The 12,872-nt window shown below is 38.3% G+C and overlaps 3 protein-coding genes across 3 annotated transcripts; 2 read left to right on the top strand and 1 right to left on the bottom strand.

Annotated features, from left to right (window-relative positions):
* Nucleotides 1-1,966: 1,966 nt before the first annotated feature.
* Nucleotides 1,967-3,044, bottom strand: LOC311250173 (interferon a3-like; the record flags this gene model as incomplete). Its single annotated transcript, XM_084341748.1, has 5 exons — nt 1,967-2,065; nt 2,157-2,240; nt 2,348-2,497; nt 2,716-2,802; nt 2,910-3,044. 5 exons carry the CDS (start codon nt 3,042-3,044, stop codon nt 1,967-1,969), a joined length of 555 nt encoding a protein of 184 aa, XP_084197874.1.
* A 4,661-nt stretch (nt 3,045-7,705) lies between these two features.
* Nucleotides 7,706-8,631, top strand: LOC311250172 (interferon a3-like; the record flags this gene model as incomplete). The annotated part of the gene is made up of 5 exons (XM_084341747.1): nt 7,706-7,750; nt 7,884-7,970; nt 8,101-8,250; nt 8,358-8,441; nt 8,533-8,631. The coding sequence occupies exons 1-5, from the start codon at nt 7,748-7,750 to the stop codon at nt 8,629-8,631; spliced, it is 423 nt and encodes a 140-aa protein (XP_084197873.1). The 5' UTR covers nt 7,706-7,747.
* A 3,180-nt stretch (nt 8,632-11,811) lies between these two features.
* LOC311250171 (interferon a3-like) lies at nt 11,812-12,812 on the top strand (the record flags this gene model as incomplete). The annotated part of the gene is made up of 5 exons (XM_084341746.1): nt 11,812-11,946; nt 12,047-12,133; nt 12,282-12,431; nt 12,539-12,622; nt 12,714-12,812. The coding sequence occupies 5 exons, from the start codon at nt 11,812-11,814 to the stop codon at nt 12,810-12,812; spliced, it is 555 nt and encodes a 184-aa protein (XP_084197872.1).
* Nucleotides 12,813-12,872: the final 60 nt, after the last annotated feature.

Genomic DNA, 12,872 nt, shown 5'->3' with positions numbered 1-12,872 from the left:
CAGTCAGAAATATAGTAAAAGTCAGGTTTTGTTAAATAGATGTACATTTCAAGCGCATTACACATTTTTATTTGTTTGTTTTTGTCTATTTAGAAACCACTCTAATAAGAGAAAATGGAGCTGATACATCACATATAATTCATCATAATAATTAGCGTTACAGTGCTTGAACTAACGCTAAATAAACAGTGGGATTACAGTAAGTGTGGTGGTTTACGAGTATCACCCAAAGGCAGCACAGCTTTTGAGGCGTGCTGGTGTTGTTGCTCAGTTTGCTGACATGTGAGGACTTCATGTTCCCTGTCCTGGACCAGACAGTTCCTGTTGGACTGACAACACAGCTCACACAAGTGTTTATCAAATATCCCACAGCTTGTAAACTGCGTAGTAACTCCACCTCATGACTTCCTACACTAACCACTTCTGTTTGTTTTTGTGTTTGTGTGGTAATTAATTAATTAATTAACTAATTAATTAAGTATTAAAACAGTCACAGCAACGTTTAATTAGCTCGTTGCAATTGGTGGTTCTAGATGGAGAACAATCCGTTTCTAGAGAAAACAATAGTGTGAAAAAGATTGATTTACAGCTCATAATTATATAGATACTGCCTTGGTTCAACAGGGGGTGCCACAGTACAGTTATGTATTATATCTCTGATTCTGATCCCTTTACAAATGTATTGTTTTTCAATGAACATGACTCCTCTAACTAACCTAGAATATTCTCGCTTGCTTTCCCTTAAATTAATGTAATACAGGGGATTTCTCAGATACGATCTGGGCAGTAACAGAGCTGATGTTCAGTGTGAACACAATCTGTTCCAGTGTGTAATAATATCATAAAAACAGTATCTCATGTTGTAAAAACAAGACAGTGTACACCAGACTAATATATGATATTATAAAGTAATGATAATTAGTGTTTGTCCAAATGAATATAGAAATCATATAATGTAATAAAACAGTATAACATTTGCTTTTTTGACAGTATGCACTCAAGCTTGCATGGACTCCACAAGTTTGTGCAAAAACCTGCTGACTGCGCTCCACAAAGCTTCTAGTGATGTCACAGAGTGCTTGACTCTCTCAGTCTTCAAGTGCCCCAATAAATGTTCAATGGGGTTCACATCAGGTGACTGTGGAGGAAAGTCCATGACAGTTAGGACTCTTCGGTCGACTTTGGTCTTCTAGTAGTTCTTGCAAAGGACACATTTGTTGAGTCCATGCCAACTAGACCAAATACCAAATAAGCAGACAATATTCATGGACATTTTTCAAAGATTCAGACACTAAATCATTATTTTCTAAAACTCCTTGTCTTACGCCTTTTCAGATGAAGAAACGTTGACTTAAGTCTTGTCATATATTTTGACTTTATATGTGACATGAGGATGTTTTCCCTGTTCGGCTGTTTCATTTAAAAGTTTGTGTTATTTAATCAGCTTGAGACCCTTCAGATTTGTTTTCTGGCCATTTTGTGCCACAGTGAAAAAGCCAAATTATGAGATTAAAATTAATTTATAAATATCTGTAAAACAACTGAGATTTTAAAAGTTTAGAATCATGTACTCGTGTTGCTGGTCAGTTTTCATTGTGTAGTTTCCACTAGACATCAGGTGTTACAGTAGAAATCTGAACGAGGCCCCACATGATGTTTGATCAGACTCATCAAAGAGAAAATCTGCATCTGTTTTCTTTATGTAACAGGAATAAAAACAATAAACACATTTCTGTTTGCTGGTAAAAAATGTTTTATTGTCGACAACACTGAAGGTATAAAAATAGATAAAATTGTGCTCAATGTCAATTTAATAAATAAGCAAAATCATCAAGAGATAAACACAAACTGCTCAATAATTAGATAAATAAATACATATGCAAATAATAGATGAATAAATAAATAAAAAGATAAATAAATAAATAGATAAATAAAAAGATAAATAAATGAACAGATGTGACAGATGTTAGTTGGTGCTGAGTACAGATGAAATCAGCTGGTTTGCTCTCATCAGATGGGCTTTGACTTCCTTCCTGATCAGCTCCCAGGCTTCAGCACTGTGGCCCTGCACACAGAAGAACAGGATCATTATTAAAACATGATCAATACTGTAGATAGATCGATCAATAGATAGAAAAACAGATGGACAAACTTACCATTCTCTTGAGGACGTGGCTGGACAGTCTCTGGAAGTACATGTGCAGCTTCTTGTTCTTCTTCTTGTGTCCGTGGCTCCCGATCTGAATGAACACACAGCAACAGATCAGTCAGAGCAGCCTGATGCAGGTCTTTAAGTTTCACATGTCAGAGAACAAGTGAGGTGATGTTGATCCACACTGAGACTCACACAGGAGCGAAGCTCGTCAGCCTGCTGGGTCACAACGTTGAGCAAGTTCTCCACCGTGTTCTCCTCCCATGATGCCGAGCTGTGATCCTCCTCAAACAGGACAGCTGTCTCATTCAGGACGTGAGCTGTGAAAGCAAGTTTATCCTCAGCCTGGAGGAAGAAGAAGAAGAAGAAGAAGAAGAAGAAGACACTTTTAACAATCACCAAGTTTTCACAGTAAATATGATTTTAAGATTATATAATAATGAAGCATTTTAATGTTACATAATGTCAATTTACAATTATTGACTGTAAACTAACAGAAATAAACGATGACTTGTTGTATCTTCATGCAGAGCTGCAGCAGAGGAAAGTTGAGGAGGACTTACTGATGCTTTGGACGCCTGGCTGTACAGATGATCAGGGAAGGACACAGTGTCTTCAGCATCCTCAGTGCTGTTAGTGGAGTTATTAGCCTGCAGGACACACACACACACACACACACACGATGAGTTGAAGGAAACACACAGTGAAGTAAAGTCATCCAGTGAAGATCATCCAGTGGCTGTAAACAAAGACTCACCATCGTATCCAGCAGCTCCAGATAGTTTTCACTGTGCTGTCTGAATTTATGATCCGTGATCCACCTGCAGCTGAGCGAGGAGGCTGCACTGACCACATGGAGAGACAGGCACACCAACAAGATCCTGCTGAGCATCTTCAAACTGGTACAAGTGGTGTTTGTATGGAGCAGACTGGGATGTGTCCTGGTGTTGTGTTGGAGCAGACCTGCAGCGCCTCATTTATACTGTAGCAGGACGCACCTGTTTCATTTTCCTCACATACACCTGTGGCCGACGCAACGTGAACTGTGGCTGACGCGGTTCAGACTCTCCATACCTGGAGGATGTCACACGTTTCGGGTTTGACTCTTAGAGTCCGTGTGAACAAAATCTCCCACAATAAAACAATAAACAGACATCAGAGATGAAATATCACGACCACAACATATAAACACGAGATGAAAACTGAGCCTGATGGAGAAACAATGCTGCCGATAAATCATGATTATGAGATAACAAGTCGAAAACATGATTTAAAAAACTTTATTTTTAAATAATTCTTACTTTATATCTCATAATCGTGGAGTTTATTTAATAATTATTTATTTTATCTCATGGTTTTGATTTTTTTTAACTCACAATTCTGACTTTTATCTCATATTTCGATTCGAAAATCAAAAATCTCCCACAATAAAACAATAAACAGACATCAGAGATGAAATATCACGACCACAACATATAAACATGTTTAAAGGCTCTTATTTTGTAAAACCGTTGAGCCCATTTCCGACTGTTAAAAAAACAAAATAAGGTGAAAACTAAGCTTGTGGAAGTAAAATACTCCCAGTGGTTAATCATAAAAATCACAGCTCTGACTGTCTCATATTAATGACGTTTTATATCATAGTTGTGGCTTTTATCTCCCCACCAAACATTAGACGTCTGATAGACGTCCAGATCATGTCTATATTGCGTCCGTCGGTCCAAGACCAATTCTGGACCACTACACGACGTGCAAACTAGGTCTGCTATTTGGACGTCTAATCATGACCCCACTTGGACGTCAATATGCAGTTGAACATTTGAACGTCGGGCTAGGTCACTTATTTCGACGTCTAAGACAGGTGCAGGTAATTGACATGATGTAATTTATTTATTTACATTATTATTATTATTATTATTATTATTATTATCATAGTAGTAGTAGTAGTAGTAGTATGGGCATGATGACATATTTTGTGATTAAACATTATTTTTGAATAAAAGTAATATTTTTGTTTGTTTACATTTTTGTTTTTCTCTTTTAAAATAGTGTTATTCTGTTTATTACAACAATAAAGATGTAGCCTTTGGGGGAAGGGGGGGGGGGTGTTACAGTCAACGCCATGGTGATTGGCTGAGGCATTGCGTCATCAACGTACATCAAAAGAGCCACTCCCATTGGCCCAGGTGTTTCTCTACGGTGAAAGCAAATGGCCGCTCGGCTCTGTGCACCTTCGACCTCTACAACAACCTACACAGCAATCCGAAAATCAGCGTCGTCCACTAAATTGCAGGTAAGTTCGGTCAGCACATAGACCCATAAGTTAATTTTATGTTCATTTATGCATTTATAGCGTTTGCCGTTTTAGCTTTATGCCTCAAACCTGTTGTTGCTACAATTAGCATTACATCTGCTAACGTTAGCTTTTGAACACGACCAATTTTGTTTAACGTACAACGAAACCGGCGAAAAATAAATACATGGAGTGAAGCGCTGGAGCCGTGGGCCATTACACGACCGTTATCGGCAACAGGCCTCCAGTGTTAACAAGCAGGAGGGCCATTGTGTTGAGCTGGGGAGCGGCCGGGTGTTAGCAGCGGATGCTAACCGCTAACGCTAGTCGAAGTTGGCATCGAGCTACCTCACAACACAGCCATCTTTCTTGTTACTGGTCGAGGCTTTATTTGTCGGTGACAGCCGGTTATGGGTCCGCGGCTCCAGCGCTTATTTCTTTTTCTTTGACGTGCTGCTGCTGAGATAGACAGAGAGAGAGAGAGATTAGCACTTGCTAACAACCGGGACAGCTAATGGGGCTAGCAGCACAGACCAATATACAGGCGGCGGGGGGGCGCTTCAGACACAGCCACGTAGGTTTGCAGCCAAATGTTTAACAATTTAGTGCAGTGGAGTACTGTATTGTAAAGTGTTAGTAAGGTGTTTCTAAATCCTTCTTATCCTTTTGTCAGGTGGTGTTTGGTCCTCTTTTGAAAGTGAGTGAGGTGTCTACACATAGATGAACTTCTGCGTCATGACAGCGAAGATGAACGTCGGAGCTAACCTTTTTTTTTTTTTTTTTACACGTTTGTATAAACTGCCTGCTGTTGTATTGTCAACTGACGTCTGCAATTAAAAATTGGTGACAAAACAGTCAGGATTTGATTGTGATTTATTATAACGTGACTGTAGAAACGTGTCCAGAAGGTAGGAACCTGTTTTCCTGTACCAGCTAATTTTACTGTAGCGTCATTTGGTTATGCATAGGAACTAAACCAGTAAAAAAAAAAAAAGAGTAATATGAGTTATAATTTGACGTAGAAAAGACGTCCACAACGACCATATTTGGACTAGAAATGGCCCCTGCACGGCGGTACTGTGGACGTCATAAATGGACGTCAAGTATACGTTGAAAGAAAGACGTCGTCTGGAGTAACAGTCTGCACCTTGAGGTGACCAAAATTAGACGTGCAAAAATGACTTGGAAAAGACGTCGTTTGGACGTCTCTTTGCGCAGTGGGTCGTATTTTTTCTTATTTTATGCAATAATTTTGGCATTTTATCTCATAATCATTACCTTTCCTCCCCCAAATGATCTACTCATCAACTCTTTTTAATGATTTTCTATCTTTAACTATCAGAAACTGTCTTCCATATATCAAATAAAACCTCAAAAAACACAACTCCCATAATATTAGAATAGCGCTATTTGATAATGTGAATTGTGGGATTATTAAAGGAATATTACTGCAATTTTTAAGGCCGAAAAAAATGTCAGACTCCCAAATGTTGTCTAATTGTCCTTGAATTAAAATCCCCTCACTGATGATGATTTTCACTTATTTTAATATTTATCTCAGTTTCGTCTTCTCCGATGACGTCATCTGTTTCTGTAAATGTGTGTTTTTAAACCTGCATCATTATTAGTGTGTGTGGATGATAATAATGATGAATGAATGAATGAATGAATGAATGCATGAATGCAGCTGCAGCAGTGAGAGCTCTGTGTCCAGCAGGAGACACGAAGCGGAAGTTCCCACACGGAGAGAAAATGAAAGTGAGCGCGGCCTCTGACGCTCATTCATCAGAAGTGATCAGTGACGTTTCATCATGTTTCAGATCCAACATGGAGGACAGAGGGAGATTCTCCTTCACCTGTTCATTTTATATGAGGAGTCGTGCAGCGGCTGCAGAGCGGAGCAACACGTGTCTGAAGATTAGATAAGACTTTAATGAGTTTACTATCAGCTGTTGCATCAGCACAATGTGAAAGTGGGAAAATACATGAGAGAGATGTAAACAACAAGCAATTAAAGACAGAATAACAAGGCTGGAGTGAAAGTGATGTGATTATATTATATTATATTATATTATATTATATTATATTAGGCCTATATTATATTATCTTGTATCTTATTTAACAGGGAGTATTTGAAAATGTCCATGAAGCTATTGATTGAAATTAAGTGAATAAAAGGGAGAATAATTGAAATAATGTTTCTAAAACCTCATTTTTCTTTTTTATAAAATGTTTGTTTTAATTCCTACATATTTATTTTGTTTTTAAAGGGACAGAAAACACAAACATTTCACTCTATAGTGAAAACAAAGTGTGATTGTCACACCGCAGGCTGAAGACGTCACTGTGACGTAACGCAGGCCGCATTACTTACTTCCGCTTTCTCTTCGCTCAAAGACTTTCTTCTTCTTCTTCTGTTGTGTTTGGACAAACTGCAGTCAAATCTACAGTTTTACACTTTAATTAGGCTGATATATATACGAATGGTATTAAATCAAATAATCCTGACGAAACGAACATGCGCACTGAATTATAACGAAATAAAAATCCTGCAAAAAGGTCTTGCATTAAATATCTACAAATATTGTCCAAAATAAGTAGACTAATGGATTTAAATAATTATAGTCATTTTGTGATGTCATTCCCTTAAAAATCACAAAATGTGCTCGTGTGTTTGGTTTGTTTTTTGTTTTCTATGATATTTACTATCAGAAGAGCCTTTTATTTTGGTGTAACGCTGTATTTCAGCTTCTTTTACATTTGTAGGCAACGTTATATTATTGTGTCATAAATATGTAACACGGACACTAACAACGCAATTACGAAATATGAGATTAAAAAGTCAGAATTATTAAAAAATAAAGTTTTAAAATCACCATGGCAGCAGGTTTTTTTTTTCATCTCGTGTTTATATGTCGTGGTCGTGATATTTCATCTTTGATGTCTGTTTATTGTTTCATTGTGGGAAAATTTTGTATGCGGACAGTCTGAATCGCCACAGTGTGGCCAGCAGCCACAGTTCACGTTGTGTCGGCCACAGGTGTATGTGAGGAAAATGAAACAGGTGCGTCCTGCTACAGTATAAATGAGGCGCTGCAGGTCTGCTCCAACACAACACCAGGACACATCCCAGTCTGCTCCATACAAACACCACTTGTACCAGTTTGAAGATGCTCAGCAGGATCTTGTTGGTGTGCCTGTCTCTCCATGTGGTCAGTGCAGCCTCCTCGCTCAGCTGCAGGTGGATCTCGGATCATAAATTCAGACAGCACAGTGAAAACTATCTGGAGCTGCTGGATACGATGGTGAGTCTTTGTTTACAGCCACTGGATGATCTTCACTGGATGACTTTACTTCACTGTGTGTTTCCTCCAACTCATGATGTGCGTGTGTGTGTGTGTGTGTGTGTGTGTGTGTGTGTGTGTGTGTGTCCTGCAGGCTAATAACTCCACTAACAGCACTGAGGATGCTGAAGACACTGTGTCCTTCCCTGATCATCTGTACAGCCAGGCGTCCAAAGCATCAGTAAGTCCTCCTCAACTTTCCTCTGCTGCAGCTCTGCATGAAGATACAACAAGTCATCTCAACAGGTGTCTTCTTCTTCTTCTTCTTCTTCTTCTTCTTCTTCTTCTTCTTCTCCTTCTTCTTCCTCCAGGCTGAGGATAAACTTGCTTTCACAGCTCACGTCCTGAATGAGACGGCTGTCCTGTTTGAGGAGGATCACAGCTCGGCATCATGGGAGGAGAACACGGTGGAGAACTTGCTCAACGTTGTGACCCAGCAGGCTGACGAGCTTCGCTCCTGTGTGAGTCTCAGTGTGGATCAACATCACCTCACTTGTTCTCTGACATGTGAAACTTAAAGACCTGCATCAGGCTGCTCTGACTGATCTGTTGCTGTGTGTTCATTCAGATCGGGAGCCACGGACACAAGAAGAAGAACAAGAAGCTGCACATGTACTTCCAGAGACTGTCCAGCCACGTCCTCAAGAGAATGGTAAGTTTGTACATCTGTTTTTATACCTCTTGATCGATCTATCTACAGTATTGATCATGTTTTAATAATGATCCTCTTCTTCTGTGTGCAGGGCCACAGTGCTGAAGCCTGGGAGCTGATCAGGAAGGAAGTCAAAGCCCATCTGATGAGAGCAAACCAGCTGGTTTCATCTGTACTCAGCACCAACTAACACCTGTCACATGAACCATCTGATCATCTATTTATCTATTTATCTTTTTATTTATCTATTTATTAATGTATTTATCTATTAATTTATCTATGTATTTATTAACATTTTTATTTATTTATCATTGAGCTGTTGAACATGCTTATTTTTCACATTTTCATCAAATGAACATTGTATTTATTTTTATATTTGTTGTCATGGTCAATAAAAATTCTTCCAGCAAATAGAAAATGTGTTTATTGTTTTAATTCCTGTGACATAAACAAGATGGATACAGATTTTTCTCTTTGACGAGTCCGATTAAACAACCTGCAGGAACATGTGGGGCCTCGTTCAGACTTCTACAGTATAACACCTGACGTCTGATGATTATTTACAGTATTTACACCTGCTGAAGGAAAAGTTTTGCTGAATGACTCATTTCAGAATGATATATATTATTTTACTGGATTATAATTATTATTACATTAATGTTTTCATCACTTTAATGTTGCAGCTGGTAAAGTTGGAGATACTTTTAATTATACTGCTGGGTAGCTTTGTGAATATCTCCTTTATCTATAACCACACATCATGAGTTATTTGTTGATTAAGTTTTCTTTGATTTATTTGAAAAGTAGTTAAAGTGAAGTTTAAAAAGTACAATATCTCCCTCTGACTCAAAGTGGAGTCCAGTGGAAAGTAGCTGAAAATGTTAGTAATCAAGTATTGTGAAAGTTCACAACTCACAAAAGACAAAATCAAAATGTCACAGAACAAACAATCAAGAGAAAAACTAAAATATCCTGAACTAACTGTAAAGTTAAAATACATGAAATGTGTCACTTCATTGACTGAAATCAGAAGTTTTTGTACAGCTACTGTCTGGAAATACTGCAGTACTGTACAACTCACAGTGATGTCGTACTGCTTCTGTACAACAGGGGGCGCAACAGTCAACATGACTGTGAATATCAACTGTGTTTCTCATTAAGACATTTGTGGGTTAGAGTTTATCCAGATAGACACTACTACTCATATGAATATAATAACTGTCACAATGACTAAAATTACCTTTAATACTCTTCTTGTTAATCCAAAGGTTGATGACGTCATTTCCGTCAGTAAAGTTCAGCTCATCCTACAACCTGCAGCTGCACAGTTACAATACTGAGTGTTTACTTTATTCTACACTGTGAATTATTTTGGGTTGTTTCAACTTAAACGTCTTAAGTTAAATTGCAGCCTTAAATATTTGAGTTGACTCGATTTAGTTTGTTTAAAATCTTTTAAGTTTTCTTTTTTTTTGTGAAGCACAATTTAAAGTTAACTGAATGACACTGACGATCATTACAAGTGAGTTTGAGTTTTATTGTATTAACATTTCCAAAACATATATTTTCTTCAGACTATAACAAAACAAAGGTGTCAGGAGAGTTTTACCTCTCACGCAATGCATGCTGGGAAGTCTGCCTATATGCCGATCATGTTTCTTTATTAACTTGTTTCTACAGTTGATTGAACTCTGTTCATTAAATTCATCCAACTCATCATTTAAAGTCAAAAGACTTCAGGTTAAAGAACTCATGTTTATAAGTTCAGAAGTGATCTGAAAATAAAAAATATAAACTTTAAGTTGAAACAAATAAAACTTGTGTGTTAAGTTAATTAGAGAAGATAAGTTGATTCCACTAAAATCTGTAATGACTTTTATTCACACACATATTTATATCAGTCTGGTGTCACTTTTCACTGTAATTAGATTTTAATTGCTCCTGTATACTTTACATTTTCGTTTTATTGATTTATTATGCTCTCTCTATTTATCTGTACTTGTGTATGTCCTCATTGTTTTGCTGCACTTTCACAATAAAAGCTTATCTTATCACAAGACACGTTTGTCCGCTCTGTGACTTGGTTTTCATGTTTGGACCGAGGCTGAAAATGTTCTGTACCGTGTGAATGAACAGGTGAAGGAGAATCTCCCTCTGTCCTCCATGTTGGATCTGAAACATGGTGAAATGTCACTTCTGATGAATGAGCGTCAGAGGCTTTCATTTTCTCTCCGTGGGAACTTCCGCTTCGTGTTTCCTGCTGGACATAGAGCTGCTGCAGCTGCATTCATTCATCATCATCATCATCATCATTATTATTATTATTATTATTATTATTATTATTATTATTATTATTATTATCGACACACACTGATAATGATGCAGGGCCAACAACAGATGACGTCATCAGGGAAGACGAAAAACTGTAAACCAACAAAACTGAGATAAATATTAAAATAAGCGAAAATCATCATCAGTGGATTTTAATTCAAGGACAATTAGACAACTTTTGAGGGTCTGAGATGTTTTATTCGGCCTTAAAAAATGCAGTATTATTCCTTTAATAATCCCATAATTCACATTATCAAATAGTGTTATTCTAATATTATGTGAGCTGTGTTTGTTTTGATGTTTTTCGAGGTATTATTTGATATATGGAAGTCAGTTCCTGGTAGTTAAAGGAGGAAAATCATTAAGAAGAGATAAGAAGTCGATATTTTTTTGGGGGAAAAGTAATATTTATTTTTTTCATCAAGCTTAGTTTTCACGTTATTTTGTGTTTTTTAACAGTCGGAAATGGGCTCAACAGTTTTACAAAATAAGAGCCTTTAAACATGTTTATATGTTGTGGTCGTGATATTTCATCTCTGCTCTGATGTTTATTGTTTTATTGTGGGAGATTTTGGATTTTCGAATCGAAATATGAGATAAAATGAATAATTATTAAATAAATTCCAAGATTATGAGATATACAGTCAGAATTATTAAAAAATAAAGTTTTTAAATCACATTTTCGACTTGTTATCTCATAATCATGATTTATCATGGCAGCATTGTTTCTCCAGTTTTCATCTCGTGTTGTTGTGGTCGTGATATTTCATCTCTGATGTCTGTTTATTGTTTTATTGTGGGAGATTTTGTTCACACGGACTCTAAGAGTCAAACCCGAAACGTGTGACATCCTCCAGGTATGGAGAGTCTGAACCGCGTCAGCCACAGTTCACGTTGCGTCGGCCACAGGTGTATGTGAGGAAAATGAAACAGGTGCGTCCTGCTACAGTATAAATGAGGCGCTGCAGGTCTGCTCCAACACAACACCAGGACACATCCCAGTCTGCTCCATACAAACACCACTTGTACCAGTTTGAAGATGCTCAGCAGGATCTTGTTGGTGTGCCTGTCTCTCCATGTGGTCAGTGCAGCCTCCTCGCTCAGCTGCAGGTGGATCACGGATCATAAATTCAGACAGCACAGTGAAAACTATCTGGAGCTGCTGGATACGATGGTGAGTCTTTGTTTACAGCCACTGGATGATCTTCACTGGATGACTTTACTTCACTGTGTGTTTCCTTCAACTCGTGTGTGTGTGTGTGTGTGTCCTGCAGGCTAATAACTCCACTAACAGCACTGGGGATGCTGAAGACACTGTGTCCTTCCCTGATCATCTGTACAGCCAGGCGTCCAAAGCATCAGTAAGTCCTCCTCAACTTTCCTCTGCTGCAGCTCTGCATGAAGATACAACAAGTCATCTCAACAAGTGTCTTCTTCTTCTTCTTCTTCTTCTTCTTCTTCTTCTTCTTCTTCTTCTTCCTCTTCTTCTTCTTCTTCTTCTTCCTCCAGGCTGAGGATAAACTTGCTTTCACAGCTCACGTCCTGAATGAGACGGCTGTCCTGTTTGAGGAGGATCACAGCTCGGCATCATGGGAGGAGAACACGGTGGAGAACTTGCTCAACGTTGTGACCCAGCAGGCTGACGAGCTTCGCTCCTGTGTGAGTCTCAGTGTGGATCAACATCAGCTCACTTGTTCTCTGACATGTGAAACTTAAAGACCTGCATCAGGCTGCTCTGACTGATCTGTTGCTGTGTGTTCATTCAGATCGGGAGCCACGGACACAAGAAGAAGAACAAGAAGCTGCACATGTACTTCCAGAGACTGTCCAGCCACGTCCTCAAGAGAATGGTAAGTTTGTCCATCTGTTTTTCTATCTATTGATCGATCTATCTACAGTATTGATCATGTTTTAATAATGATCCTGTTCTTCTGTGTGCAGGGCCACAGTGCTGAAGCCTGGGAGCTGATCAGGAAGGAAGTCAAAGCCCATCTGATGAGAGCAAACCAGCTGGTTTCATCTGTACTCAGCACCAACTAACACCTGTCACATGAACCATCTGATCATCTATTTATCTGTTTATCTTTTTATTTATTTATC

Source organism: Pagrus pagrus, assembly GCF_965226575.1.
Source record: "Pagrus pagrus genome assembly, chromosome: 21".
Taxonomy (NCBI): Eukaryota; Metazoa; Chordata; class Actinopteri; order Spariformes; family Sparidae; genus Pagrus; species Pagrus pagrus.
This window is presented reverse-complemented; position numbering and strand designations above follow the sequence as displayed.